The sequence below is a fragment of the Triturus cristatus genome, chromosome 1_1, assembly GCF_964204655.1.
Source record: "Triturus cristatus chromosome 1_1, aTriCri1.1, whole genome shotgun sequence".
NCBI classification, from domain to species: domain Eukaryota; kingdom Metazoa; phylum Chordata; class Amphibia; order Caudata; family Salamandridae; genus Triturus; species Triturus cristatus.
In genome coordinates this window covers 648949678-648963226 of record NC_140579.1, presented here as the reverse complement: position 1 = coordinate 648963226, position 13549 = coordinate 648949678, and the positions used below count along the sequence as shown (strand labels likewise).

Below are 13549 nucleotides of genomic sequence, written 5' to 3'. Positions count from 1 at the left end.
AAAGGGGCACCTTAATTTGAGCCGGGGTGCCTAGGAACGCTTGCTCCAAAAATGAAGAAAACAGGCATATGAGACATGGAATTGGAGGCAGAATACGATTGCAGTTTAATGAGAAGATGCAACTTCAAAGAAACCGCAGAATAGAGACATAAAGTACAAAATACAGAATCCAGATAATCATACAGCTGTCATGATATTCTCTGTATCTCAATTAATGGACTGACAGAGAGAGAGAGAAAACACATCTATAAATGCATCATGAGAAACAAGTTACACCAAGGAAAATGTTACCTAGGGACACTCACATTTACTCTTAGAGCAAGCATTCCTGCAATTACAATACAACATCTTTTAAATGCAAAAGTAAAGAGAACAATAGTTAAACATAACATGACATTTCATATAGGTAAAATAGAATAAGATACTTCAAGCAAAGCAGAGCAAGACATTTTAAGCAAAGGAAGACAAGAGCTCCCAGTTCTTGGGGAAAACCTGCACAGCCTGTTAACCTACATACAGACGGCGAGGTTGTCCGTCGATATCTGTGGGTGCTCCCTTTTTATATCATTTTGTGGGCTCCTTTGCACGCTACATCTACCTACGTATGCTACCCAAAAGCTTCGTCTGCAGATTTTACCAGACATTTCGTCATTTACCCACTTAATGCTGACAATGGACTGGGTGAAAAGGTCAGTCTCTCAGGCCAATCGCTTATCGTAAGTTCCATAGAGCAAGCAGAAAATAATGGGTATTGTACAGGAATTCAATATATTCATGTATAAAATCTCCTCAGTTCTCCTAACTTGACGCTCTGCGGTTGCCACTTCCTTAAAAGCGGGAAACCTGCCCAGGAAGCAAGTACCAGTCCAGGAGGCAGCCTACTGTATGTCGACAGCTTCAGGGGGATGTTGAACTTTGATACCGAGCACGGAGCACTCGGGTAGGGTGGGGGCTACTAGTTTGGAGCAGAAGGCCTCGCAGACCTGCCTTCAGACTGCGATACACTAAAATTGCAGAGCTATGGTCAATTTAACAAAGAGGCCTACATATTGAACAGAAGGGCCTACACAGGGGTTTTATGCTGGCTGAGTGGTAAGGATGTCTCAGGATAATTATATAGCAACACAGGACCCGCTGGTCAATTAATACGGCCTACAAATGCGGCTGGCAAGGCAAGGACAAGGGTCTCATACTTCAGGTGTGGACAGAACGGGCCAGGGGCCCCCTGTGATACAAAATCTACCCTCCTTCAAGGCTGTGGCAATGTAATAGACCATTGTGGGCAGAAGGAAGAGGCAATGGTAGTACAACCATACATGCCAACAGACCCGATTCAGCCAGGAAACGTCCAATGTTTTTAAGCTCAAATGGGCTTTATTTGATCTGTCTCCTGTCTACAATATCCTCTTTTTCAATGTAACTCAAAGGGGAAAATCAATACCCCAGTTTTTTTTCAAAATCTCCCTCTTACCAAGTTCAAAATGTTCGCAAGTATGGTACATTGGATCATGGAAGGAAATGGGATAGGGACATGGACTTGGATAACAGAGGACAGGAGAGACATGGAGAGGTGCACCAAACTGACCCTGCAGGGCAGGCATCAGGGTTTGCAGCAGCACAATACACCACACAGGGCATGCAGGACGGGAGTGCAGCACAACAATCCATAGAAAGCAAGAGGGAGGGGACAGGACCATGCACATGGACAACAGAGAACAGAGGGGCAAGAGGCAATGGTAGCTAGCTGACCATAATGGACAGACAGGAGAGAAGGCTGCAGCATAACAGACCATAAAGGGCAGGAGGGACGGATCAGGGGCATTACAATGGAACAGACAAGCCAGGAGGGAGGGAGTAGGGGTCTGCACATGTAAACAGAGGGCTGGGGGAAAGGGGGCAGGGCAGGAGCAGCAAGATAGCCATGGAGGTCAGGCAGGATGGGCACTAGAAGCAAGACACAACATGAAGAGCAACAGTGAGACTGTGATGGCATACACACAGACCATGGAGGGAAGGTGGGAGGGGGTCAGGGGCAGCTAACTGACCACACAGGGAAGGTGGGAGGGGCTATGGCAGCACAGAAGACCATGCATGGCAAGTGGGAGGGTTCAGTGGCAGCACAATGGCTATGATGGGCAAGAAGGAGGGTGCAGGGGCATGCACAAAGGACGATGGAGGATAGAAGGGAGGGTCAGGACCTGTGCACAGACAAGAAAGTTCAGGGGAAGGGGCCTCACAACAGACCACACGGGGCAGGCAGGAGGAGCAGTTGCAGCACAACAGACCAGGGAGGGCAGAAGGGTGTGGCAGTACAATGGACCATGTAGGACAGGAGGAAGAGGATAGAGGCATGGCATGTGGACAGGCAGGGTGGAGGTGGCAGGGACAGGTTACAGTCATCTGACAATGCTAGGCAGGTGGAAGGGGAGTGGCAGCTCAACAGAACACTCAGAGTAGATAGGAGTGGCAGGTCCATGGGACATGGTGGGCAAAAAGGATGGAGCAGGGGCATGCACAAAGACATCGGAGGGCAGGGGGAAGGAGAATAGGGGCAGCAAGCTAAGCACAGAGTTTAAGCAGGAGGTCAATGATGGGGCATAGAATTGGGCAATGGAGGGCAGGAGGAGTGGACTGGTACATCATACTAAATTGAGGGCAGTGGCAGCACATCAGACCATGCATGGCAGGAGGGAGGAGGCTAGTCCATGGATTCACACAACAGAGGATAGGGAGGAGGGGGATGGGACAGCAAGCTAACTGTTCAGAGAAGGCGGGTATTAGAAACTTTATTGTTTTTAAAACATTTTGTCCGTGCAAACTACTTAAAATATGAACAAGTATGCAGCATAATCTCACTTTTATTCAGGAAGAAGAAGACGTTAGTGACTGTGACTCCGGGCTCACTTGGCAAAAACACCCCCTGACCCTCCACCCCCTATCGCAAAATGTAATGCCCGTGAAAAGGGTAGGTGAACACAGTGTTATATAGAACATAGTCCTGAGAGCACGATTGAAAATGAAAACTAGATATAGTGTATGGTATAAACTATGCACCAAAAAGTGTGATATAAGATGAACCAGGCGTGAAATATAATATGCAATACATTGTGCGCAATGACAGATTCATTGGAGAGCGCGAGATAGCACAGGCACTAGCGCGTGCTATGCGATATGCGCCTTGGAGTGTAATATGCACAGGGCAGTGTTGTGTAACCTAACTAGTCTCTAAAGTTGTAATATAAAATATGTGCTGGGGAGTGTAACGTTGCATATGCACTGTGACAAAGATATGGATCCCAAATTGTAATATGTATGGCATAGCACTGTGCGTTATAACATAGGCATCGAGGAAGGCACGTTAGATGGGGCAATATAACCCGTGCGAAGACAAGTGTGGCATGACATTTTCACGGGGTGGTGTTACAGTGCACATGGGCTAGAGAGTGTCATAGCATATGCACTAGCTAGTGGAATACAATACAGAGGTGTGTGGCACTCGGCAGGCAATGGTGGGTGTAACACAGCATTGGGCTCTGTCAGGAGCGCGCTGTGACTCGCAAGTGATGTTCGTCCCCTTTCCAGAGAGTAAAATAAAAAGTATTACACATCCGGCAGTGGATGTGTGTTTTATTAACTGTGAGGGGGGTTTCTTGCATAGTTTTGGTCGAATTTTTGTCGAATCCCCTTTGAATGGCTTGGTATGCATGTGTATTAAATGTGCCCGTCAATAGCTACCCATGTTTGTATAAATAAACGACAAGGGTGTCTACCGGCATTAGGCACGGTAGAGCATCAGACATGTCAGAGCTTCACTAGTGGTGTAAATACATTCCACGTGGATTAATTGCATGCATAGTCGCCTTTTAATGAATATCACGCAAATCGTCATGGTGATAGGTACGTACGGTTTGTCCAGCATGTCCTAGGTGTGTCTATAAATATATATTTTTTAAAAATAATAAAAAACAGTGGCCGGCCCTGGGGATTGGGGTCAAAAAAATATAATTAGGAGACAGGCCCTGGGGGATGGGGTCATCAGGGCCAATAAATTAGAATAAGAAGGGGAACCACACAGCCCCCCTTCTTAAAAAAATAAAATAAATAAAAGACTGGCATCGTGCCGGAGGCCATGCCCCCTCCATGCAGCACTCTGCAAACGCGCCCCCAACAGGCATCTCCAGTATGCGCCAGGGAGCTGCGCTGCAGACAGGTGTTCTGAGGCCAAGCCCCTTTTTACACCTCTCTGCAACGCAGCTCTGTGGCGCTTACTGGAGGTACCTAGTGGTCTAGTGTGACCCTAGGGACCCTTAGGATTCAAGGGGACTTAATCTCTCAACTTAGAACAGCCACAGGGCGCGTTTACACAGTGGTGAAGGGAGGGGACGGGGCCTGAGGTGACGTGTGCAAACACGCACCATGGCACGTTTTAAATTGGGGATATAATTTCCCTTCAATACTGAGGGCCCCTGGGGGCTAACTAGCCCACCAAGTGCTTCCAGTAAGCGCTACTGAGCTGCATTGCAGAGAGGTGGTCCAGGCCGTGCCACTTTTTACACCTCTCTGCAACGCAGCTCTGTGGCACTTACTGGAGGTACCTAGTGGGCTAGTTGGACCCTAGGGACCCTCAGGACTCAAATGAACTTAATCTCCCAACTAAAAATGGACACAGGGTGTGTTTACACAATGGTGAAAGGAGGGGACGTGGCCTGAGTTAACGTGTGCAAAAACGCCCTGTGGCCTGTTTTAAGAGGTAGTTTTAATCCCCATGCCCTATTATATACTAGGGGCTTATAGAGGAGGTAAGGCTAATCACAGGGGGACCCCAACGCATAATGTTCCCTAGTGTATGTAGGTGTTTTCACTGTATTCTAAGTGTCTTTTAACATAGCACTGGCTCTAGGACTGGTTAGTCAGACTCAGTTACCACCAGTATCCGTCTGAAAAAGTTGAGGGTACAGGATGATTTTGCAACAAGGCTTCTTTCTGCTCTTCTTTTTGTTCTTTCTGCACGTTATCCTTCTTCCTGCACTTATCTTCGTATTTGAGGACTTCTGTTGCTTCTTTCTGCACTTCTTTTGTTTCTTTCTGTGCATTTTTTCTTCTTTCTTCACATGTCCTATCTCTGTAGGCATAGTTAGAAATTAGCATTTAAAAAACCTTTGAAATTAACAGAAAAAACCATAGGTTTCAGGCACGTTATAGTTAGGAATTAGCATTTAAAAAACCTCAGAAATTCACTGAAAAAACCATAGGTTTCAGGGGTGTTATAGTTAGCTGGACTTTTCACTTGTACAAAACCATTGAAATTCCCCCGTTATAGTTAGTTCAGCTAACTATAACTCGCGCGCCCGCAATGCACTGCTGATGACGTCACATATTACATCACTCATGACATGGTCAGTGACATCACTCATGGCATCACTGATGACATCTCAAATGACATCACTGATGACATCACTGATGACATCATCCTTGTGATAGAGTGGCAGACCTCCTCTCACCCTAATATAACCTTTGATACACACATTCAAAAATAGAGACTAACATTTTCAAAACAATGGACATACCAATACCAGTTACAACAACCTCTTCAGTAATTCTAAGATCCACATACACATCCACTCATTCACCAACAGTCCAATACAGTCACTCATACATGTACTCACTCATCATATGTACTCATACACCTATACATCCTGTTACACAATGCCACTCATCCATAGAGTTACTCACACACATAGTCACTCATGCTAATAAAGAATCAAACATACATTTACTTGCATATACAGTTATACACACACCACCACACTTACTTCTACGGAAACTTACACATACTTAGTCTTTTAAACAATCACTTATAGAAACACATACTTATTCATACAGGAACTCTTTCAATCTCTCACTCTCACATATACTCACATATATACACCAATAGTCACATATACTAGTTTAAAACATATGTAGTTACTCATAAAGACACTATTGAGACAGTCATTCACTCACTAACACACCCATACACACACTCATCCACCCATACAGTCCTGCACACATACTGTGTTCAACACATACAAACAGTGAGTCAATCATTCATGCACCTATGCACTACGTAATACCCCCCACCGAACCATGCAGACACTCAGACTGATACTCAAAAAACCAAGTAATAACCTATATAGACACCCATGTAGCTACTCACCAACCCATGCAGCCACTTATACACAAAATGAGAGACTGATACAGATATTTACATATTTAAACATTACTCACTAAGCCATGTATTCACTATGATACACTTAATCAGTCAGTTACACAATCAATTTTTCAAAAACAAATCATCCATTTAGACACTTATATACCCATTTATTCTTCCATCGACCTTGAGATATACATATATAAAACATATTTAATTTTCAGAATAACACACATTCACTGGTGGCTGTCATAGGCTGGAGTGGGGGTAGGTGTTGGAGACTAGTCTGATGATATTGGATAAAGGAACCTGTGTAGATGGTGAATAGGTCGTTAGGCTAAGTGTGGTCTGGTGGATAATGAGTAGAGATGCAGGATTGGGGTGTACATGTCTGGTGTGGTGGGTGAGTGTAGGGTGAGTTTGTTATTTGGCGAGATGGGGTGGGGGTAGTTGGATTAGCTGCATTGGGAGAGGAGTTGGGGATGTCAGGTTCAGCACTGGTGAGTGGAGAGGTGGGTTTGGGGATAGGGCGTTGAGGGTGGGGATGAGACGGTCAAAGATGGAAAGATTTTGTTCTGTGGCTTAAATGAGGATATTTCCATTTTTGGAGCTGGTTATGAAGAGTTCGCCAGCGAAGTTTTGTGAAGGGAAAATGGTGAGTTTTGTATCCATATGGGATATTGATGGCATTGGCCACGTGTAGGATCTGGAAGAAGTTGGTTTAGTGATAGAGAAGAGTGGCGGCTACTACTCTCCGAATAGTAAAGTGCCAGAGGCGTGATGAGGGAGGGTTCGGGGGTGGGTGGGCTTGAAAAGATGATCTAGTGAGATCCCTGTGAGCTACAGGAGACCTTTAGAGCTGAAGAGTGCTGATAGGTATGCTGATCTTTCTGGGACCGAAGTGGTCATGGTATCTAGGTGCTGGGGGTTGTGACTGGGTTTATAGGCTGATCTGCAGAGAACCCTTTGTGTGACACTGTGGACTGGTACACTAGAGGTTCCAGATTGATGGTTGAGAAAAGTTTCAGCAGCAAATTTTGCTATGTCAAAGGTATTGTTGTTTTTTTACTTTTTATTAAACATAAAAACAAGCTTCAGATAATTATCACATTCGCATTTACATTTCAGGATAAACATTGTTACAAGTATCTCAAAACATGGCAGAACTCTATCTCCATTACTGGCTGTTACCATCCAGAATTTAGGTATTGTTGTACTTCTAGTGAACCATGAAGGAGAGCTGGCTATAGACTGAGAAAGTCATGCTGCTTTTTTTGGGTAGTGGGGGCCTATATACAAGAAGAATCTCAGCATCCAATGGTTACACATACACTTTAAGTAGGATATCCATGTAATAAAGGACTAGTAGACCTCAGTAAAAGCAAGGTAGAGTAGGCAAAAATCACATGATACCCATAACATGACAGTATATGCATACTATATAGGCATAAAGTAGGCAAAAATCACAGCATAGGCAAACTGTGACAGTGTAGCTCTCAAGTCACAGTATAAAGTAAGATAACGGTTTAGGGGTGAAATAATTAAAGCAATCAATAAAGGCATGATCCGGAGTTTATCAGCGGCTGTTTGCAGAGTTGCACTCTAGTAGTGACCTGCAAAACCAGGCCATTGGGTGATCGGGGTATAGGAGTGCTGGTAGTTGCCCAAGAGGGCGACAGGGAACCACTGTAAATGGGGAGTGAGACTGGCTGAGGAGGAGACTAGGCGGGCTGGGCGGTCTTCTAGCACGGCCCCAGTGAGTCAAGAGCTGGTTGTCAATGGCACTGTTGAGGAAGCTGAACCTGAATGAGGCTCAAAAAAGTGCATCTACAGGACTCCTCCAAAGCCCCGATCTCAGAGAGCTGTTCCTGACATTGGAGTTAGTTGTGCAAAAGAATAACGACCACCCCTGAGAGGCCGAGGCAGGCAGTACACTCCATAGGACTATAGGGACCTCCAAGGGCGCAATCGGAGATTTGTGGACCTCCTCCGCAGGATGGTGCAGGCTCGTTTAGGTGGGGCAGACAGCATAACTGACCAACCTTGCGAGCAAAAGTGCTCGGCCGCCGGGGCAGGTGCAGCAGAGAGTGGTGTCCAAAGAAGCGTATGAGGAATGTATGACGTTACTACGCCAGCAAATACCACGCAGTAGGTTACAACGCGGTCGTTACAACGACCGTGTTGTTACCACGCATGGCTTTACATCGGCAGTCGTTTCTACGACTTGCACTAGATGGTGCGCTGGATTTAGAAATAGTATAAATTACTATTCCTACTCCAGTTAGCGCAACAGCAGGGAATGTGTTGGACTTAAAATCCAACACATTCCCTGGTGTTGCACGCCACCTAGCGCAAGTCGTAGAAACGACTTGCGATGTAAAGCCACACGTGGTAACAACGCAGTTGTTGTAATGACTGCGTTGTTACCTACCTGCATGGTAACAGCAGCTTTGTAAATGCTGTTTCCCGCGTATGAGTGCATAGATTTTGCAAAGCAGTGGCTCAGTGTCACAGATCAGGTGTTGGCACCAGAACCAGTCATACATTCCCACCCGTACTCTATCAGTTTGATGGGGGGGCCCTTGTGTCATCAAACGACTGTAGTCAGGCAGCACCCTGCAATGGTCACCTTAGTCTAGTCAACTTCGGGGAGGTCCCCTCTGGGTCGATGGCGTTGTCGGGAGCCTCAGGAATTCCAGAGGACTGCCTCTGGGGACCAGCTTGTGGCCAGAGACAGACGAGGTGTAACGGGGCGGAAAGCAAGATGCCTTTCCATGAAGACTGCCTCTGTTGAAAGCAATGACAGCACACACTGTAGTGCACTGCTGAGACAGGACAAGTGAGCATCTTGGTAGTACTGACTGGGGTGCTGCTGAATGTTTCAAAGTTGGAATGCGACCCATAGATGCTTTATTGGTGCGGGGGGCCCGATAGATATGTGCTTTGGAGAAGCTTTAGTGTAACAAGGTTACAATAGGGCGTGGTGTCAGGGAGACTCTGATCATGGGCAGTCAGGCGTTGTCCTCTGCTTCGATACAGTGGTGTGATTCGGTTAAGTTAAAGTTCTAAGGCTGGTTGTGATCGGGCAGAGTTACAGCAGGCACGCTTTAACTCGGTGGGGCTCTTAGAGGCATTTGTGGCACGGAAGGGCTGGCCGCCATCTTAGGTGTGCTGTGTCTACAAATGGATCCCAACAGATATAAGAAAGACAGTCACCCAGGCCCTCGTCAGCAGCAGACTAGACTACGGAAACGCCCTCTACGTGGGAGCCCCGACCAAGCTCATCAAACAACTACAACGCATCCAAAACGCCTCGGCGCGACTGATCCTCGACGTACCCCGCCACAGCCACATCACCCCCTTCCTGAGAAACCTGCACTGGCTCCCCGTCAACGAGAGGATATCCTTCAAGCTCCTCATCCACACACACAAGGAACTCCACAAGACCGGCCCTGCCTACCTCAACAGACGTCTCTCCTTCTACATTCCCAACCGCCAGCTACGCTTCGCCGACCTCTCACTGGTCACCGTCCCGCGCATCTGTAGAGCTACCACCGGCGGGAGATCCTTCTCCCACCTCGCTGCCAAAACATGGAACACCCTCCCACTAAGCCTATGACAGACCCAAGACCTGCTGACCTTCAGGAGAATGCTCAAGACCTGGCTTTTCGATCAGTAGCGCCCCCCTCCCCCCCCCCCCAACCCCCGCGCCTTGAGACCCTCGCGGGTATGTAGTGCGCTTTACAAATGATTGATTGGGTCGGGGAGTGTTGCTGACCAATTCCCATGTTTGGCGAGAGATCTCCAGGGGGCATATGTTCGATCGTCTTCTTGACCCCGAGGTGGTGGATTCACAAGTCTGTTGACCCAGGCAGCGCATAGAAGTATTGAAAGTATATATATCCTCCAACATCCTACATCGCCCTCACCCACCCCTCCATCCTACTATTGATCCTCAGTGTTTTATGCATTTAAGTGGTGGTAGCACCCAGAAGTCCAGCTCCTTCTTAAATGGTGGTTTCAGGACCATAACTACAATTCTCTCCCAAACCCACACAGTTTGTCGCTCTGTAGGGATATTCCTCAGCCACCCTAGAAACTCCTCAAACAGTTCCATCAAGGGAGTATCTTCACAGGTACACCGAGCTTGTTAATTAATGAAAAGGTACCATATCTCTGAGTTGCTTCTGGACCAGAAGCACTCTTTCCTACACCAGTATCAAGAGTCCTGAAACGACAACCAACCACCCTGGACTAAACTACCCTACAAGCAAGGTGACCTGCTGTAGTGGGATTATTCTGTGGTCGTGCTACCCTCTTTGGTCTGCGTGCTGTGTTCTGTGAGGTTGGATGACTTTTGTCTTGGGTGCAGCAATAGGGAGGAACCATTCTATCCTGTGTGTGGACACGCACACTTTAAAAACATTTTTTTAAACCAATTTCTGTTTATGGTTGCTTATATAAGCAAACTCAGTCCATGAGTATCATATTTATGTTCTAGCCGAATGGGCAGAATTGGTGTGGGGGGAATATGGTGGGATAAGCTGGGCCTGGTTACACAACTGGTACCTGAGCACCCTGAATTCCCCCAGACCGTTAACCCTGCAGCAAATATTGCCCTTCAACAAGGTCAAGGTGCAAATATATTTAGTGCTTCTCGCTCCCTGTTTTTCACCTTCTACCCCACAGAGCCGCAGCGACCACCGGTTGGACTTTCATAACCGTCTCACCCATTATGACGACTGACCATTCAGGATCAGTTACCGATGCCATTTCAGACCTAGACACCTTCTCCGATTCAGTTGGCAACGGGTTCAGAGCCAGAGTAGAATTCAGTAAAGTCAGTTCAAATTATTTTTAGTAGTGAGCCAAAGAGGATTGACTTTTGAAAAAATAAATGTTCTGCTTGGCCATCAGGTCAATTTTATGTGCTTTTTAGATGGGTTCACCCATGATTGTGGGACATGATCAGTAAAGTTTTGCCAGTCATCCCGGACAACTTCTGGTCCTTTTTGCCCCAAACAATACAGGATAGCCAGGATGCAGCCAAGTTTTTTCTGCGCACTAACCTGGACTCCACACACTGCATAAGAAAAGATATTGGCACCAGTGTCACTTAAAAGACACACCTGGATGAGATCAACTGCGTTTTCAACAGACGTCCAAGTGTCTTTGATGGATTTTGCCTCTTGGGTCCAGGTTGTCCAGAGAGAAGGCCAATTCTGTGCTAGAATTAGAACTTGGTACTAACCTTCGTTAGAACTTGGTACCTGCGAAATACAGGTTACTCATAGACCATCATAATACATGCTTTAACTAATTAATCTGTGGCTGGGACCTCATGTGATCAGAAGTGCACACAATCTCTGCTCTAGGTTTGTTAATCTAGTGTGTTTTTCTTACTGGAATTAGTGTTGGGGTGCCTGCAGGGATCTACATTGCGTGCTAGATGTGTCTGTGGATGTTTATTAATCCACTGAAATATGTCCAGAATTGGAACCAGTAAACCAAAGATGTCAGATGTTCTAGGCAGTCTGTCAATTTCTCTCCTGAGGCGGATGCCGGGAGATCTTCCTTTTACATTACTGTAGTGCATTGTGCATTTTTAAAAATTGTTTGTGTCACTGAGACTTTGTGTGCGCTAGCGCGTGGGTTTTCTACCTTTCGGTGGGGAAACCTGCTAAAGCTCCTGGAAAGTCATCTCCCCCCCCCCCCCCCCCCCCCCGTTGCCGGTTACTCTCAGCCGAGTACCGACGCTGAGAGACCGGCTTCGTGGGACGAGGGGTAAACGGCGGCCATATTGGCTTGGGCTACTGGTCGGTGGCGCTCTAGCTGTGCATAAAAGGGGACAAGCATGGCCCCGTGCAGCGGACGTGTTCAGCGGATGCGCCGTCCCTGCGCCGGAGTCGTGCCAGAGTCCTGCCCGTCTGCGCTGGTCAGCGCTAAGGAGGCGATAGGAGCAAGGGGGAACGGGGCTATTGTCACCGGGGCCGGTCCTTACAAGAGAGAAGATCTACTAAATATCTGGCAGACTCTACTGCCTTGTGAGTGCACCCCTCTTGCCCCGCTGTGCGGTCCCTACCGGTGCCCTTGTGGTAATTTTGTTCTCAGCTCCCCCACTCCCATTAGAGCACTTTGTAAGAACCTTCCCATGATCACTTTGCCCAGCGAGTCTCAAACTCCCCGGATCCTTAAAATATGGAACCTCAATGTTAGATCATTGGTCAAACATCACGCTGCTATTTACGACCTTATCATAGCTGAAGCCCCTGATATCTTTTGTATGACTGAGACTTGGCTTCATGATGAGTCTATGGTGGAATTGAACCTGGCCATTCCGCAACACTATTCCATCTTCGTGAACAATCGTAACTCTAGGGGCGGGGGTATTGCTATGGTAGTTAAATCATGCTACCCCTGCACTTGGAAGAAAGTGACTATAGATGGCTGTGAGAGTGCGCACTTTTCTGTCTCGATTAATCCTCACCTCACCTTCTCTGGGCTTCTAATCTACAGACCCCCTGGCAGTGATATAGCCTTTAGAAAGGCTCTTCCTGAAATAGTGAGCTCTCTCGCGATAGGCTCGGCTAATTTCAACATTCTTGGCGATCTTAATCTTCATTTCGATCTCTGCCACACTCCTGATATCAGCAGTACTCTTGCAGATCTAGAGGCGCTGCAGTTAAGACAAATGGTCACCCTTCCTACGCATATAGGTGGTCATATCCTGGACCCCATTTTCACTAATCTGTCTGCGGCCAAGGTTCTGCCCCCTTCCCCGGTAGCCTGGTCAGACCATTCTTTGGTGGTTCTGAACCTTGTAACTGAAAATCCTCCCTTTACAAACTCAGACAGGTCTGTCTTTAAACGCCCTTGGAAGAAACTGAAACTCGAGGACTTCCATCGGGTGCTCAGTGAACACCCACTTGACCCTTTTTATGATGTCGAGTCTGGCTACGACCTCTTTTGTGGATGGGTTTCTCGTGCTCTTGATTCTTTAATTCCTGCTACGTGGGGTAAATGTCGCTCTTTTGAACCCAGCCCATGGTATGATAATACCCTATTGCTTTTAAAAAAAACATGCAAAAAAGCGGAAAGAGACTGGCGAAAAACTTATGACGCTGAGAAAAAAAAACTGTACCTTGATAAAATTAAAATATACCACAGAGCCATTTGCAGAGCCCGCGCGGCTCATTACTCCCAGGAGTTTAAACGCAGCTCTAATCCTGCCAAGCTGATTTTTAAAGTTCTTAAAGATCTGACGGCTAAAAGAGCTTCAGCTGCTGAGATATGCTCTGCATCTCATTGTGAGGAATAGGCCAATTTCTTTCTGGATAAGGTGCATACCATCTATCGCTC

General features: G+C 46.8%; 1 protein-coding gene across 1 annotated transcript in view; it reads left to right on the top strand.

The window, feature by feature from the left end:
• Nucleotides 1-12341: 12341 nt before the first annotated feature.
• DBF4B (DBF4B-CDC7 kinase regulatory subunit) overlaps nucleotides 12342-13549 on the top strand; it is a 130051-nt gene continuing 128843 nt past the window's right edge. Inside the window, 1 exon segment of the mRNA XM_085644196.1 lies at nucleotides 12342-13206. Coding sequence (XP_085500322.1) covers nucleotides 12342-13206 — 865 coding nt within the window.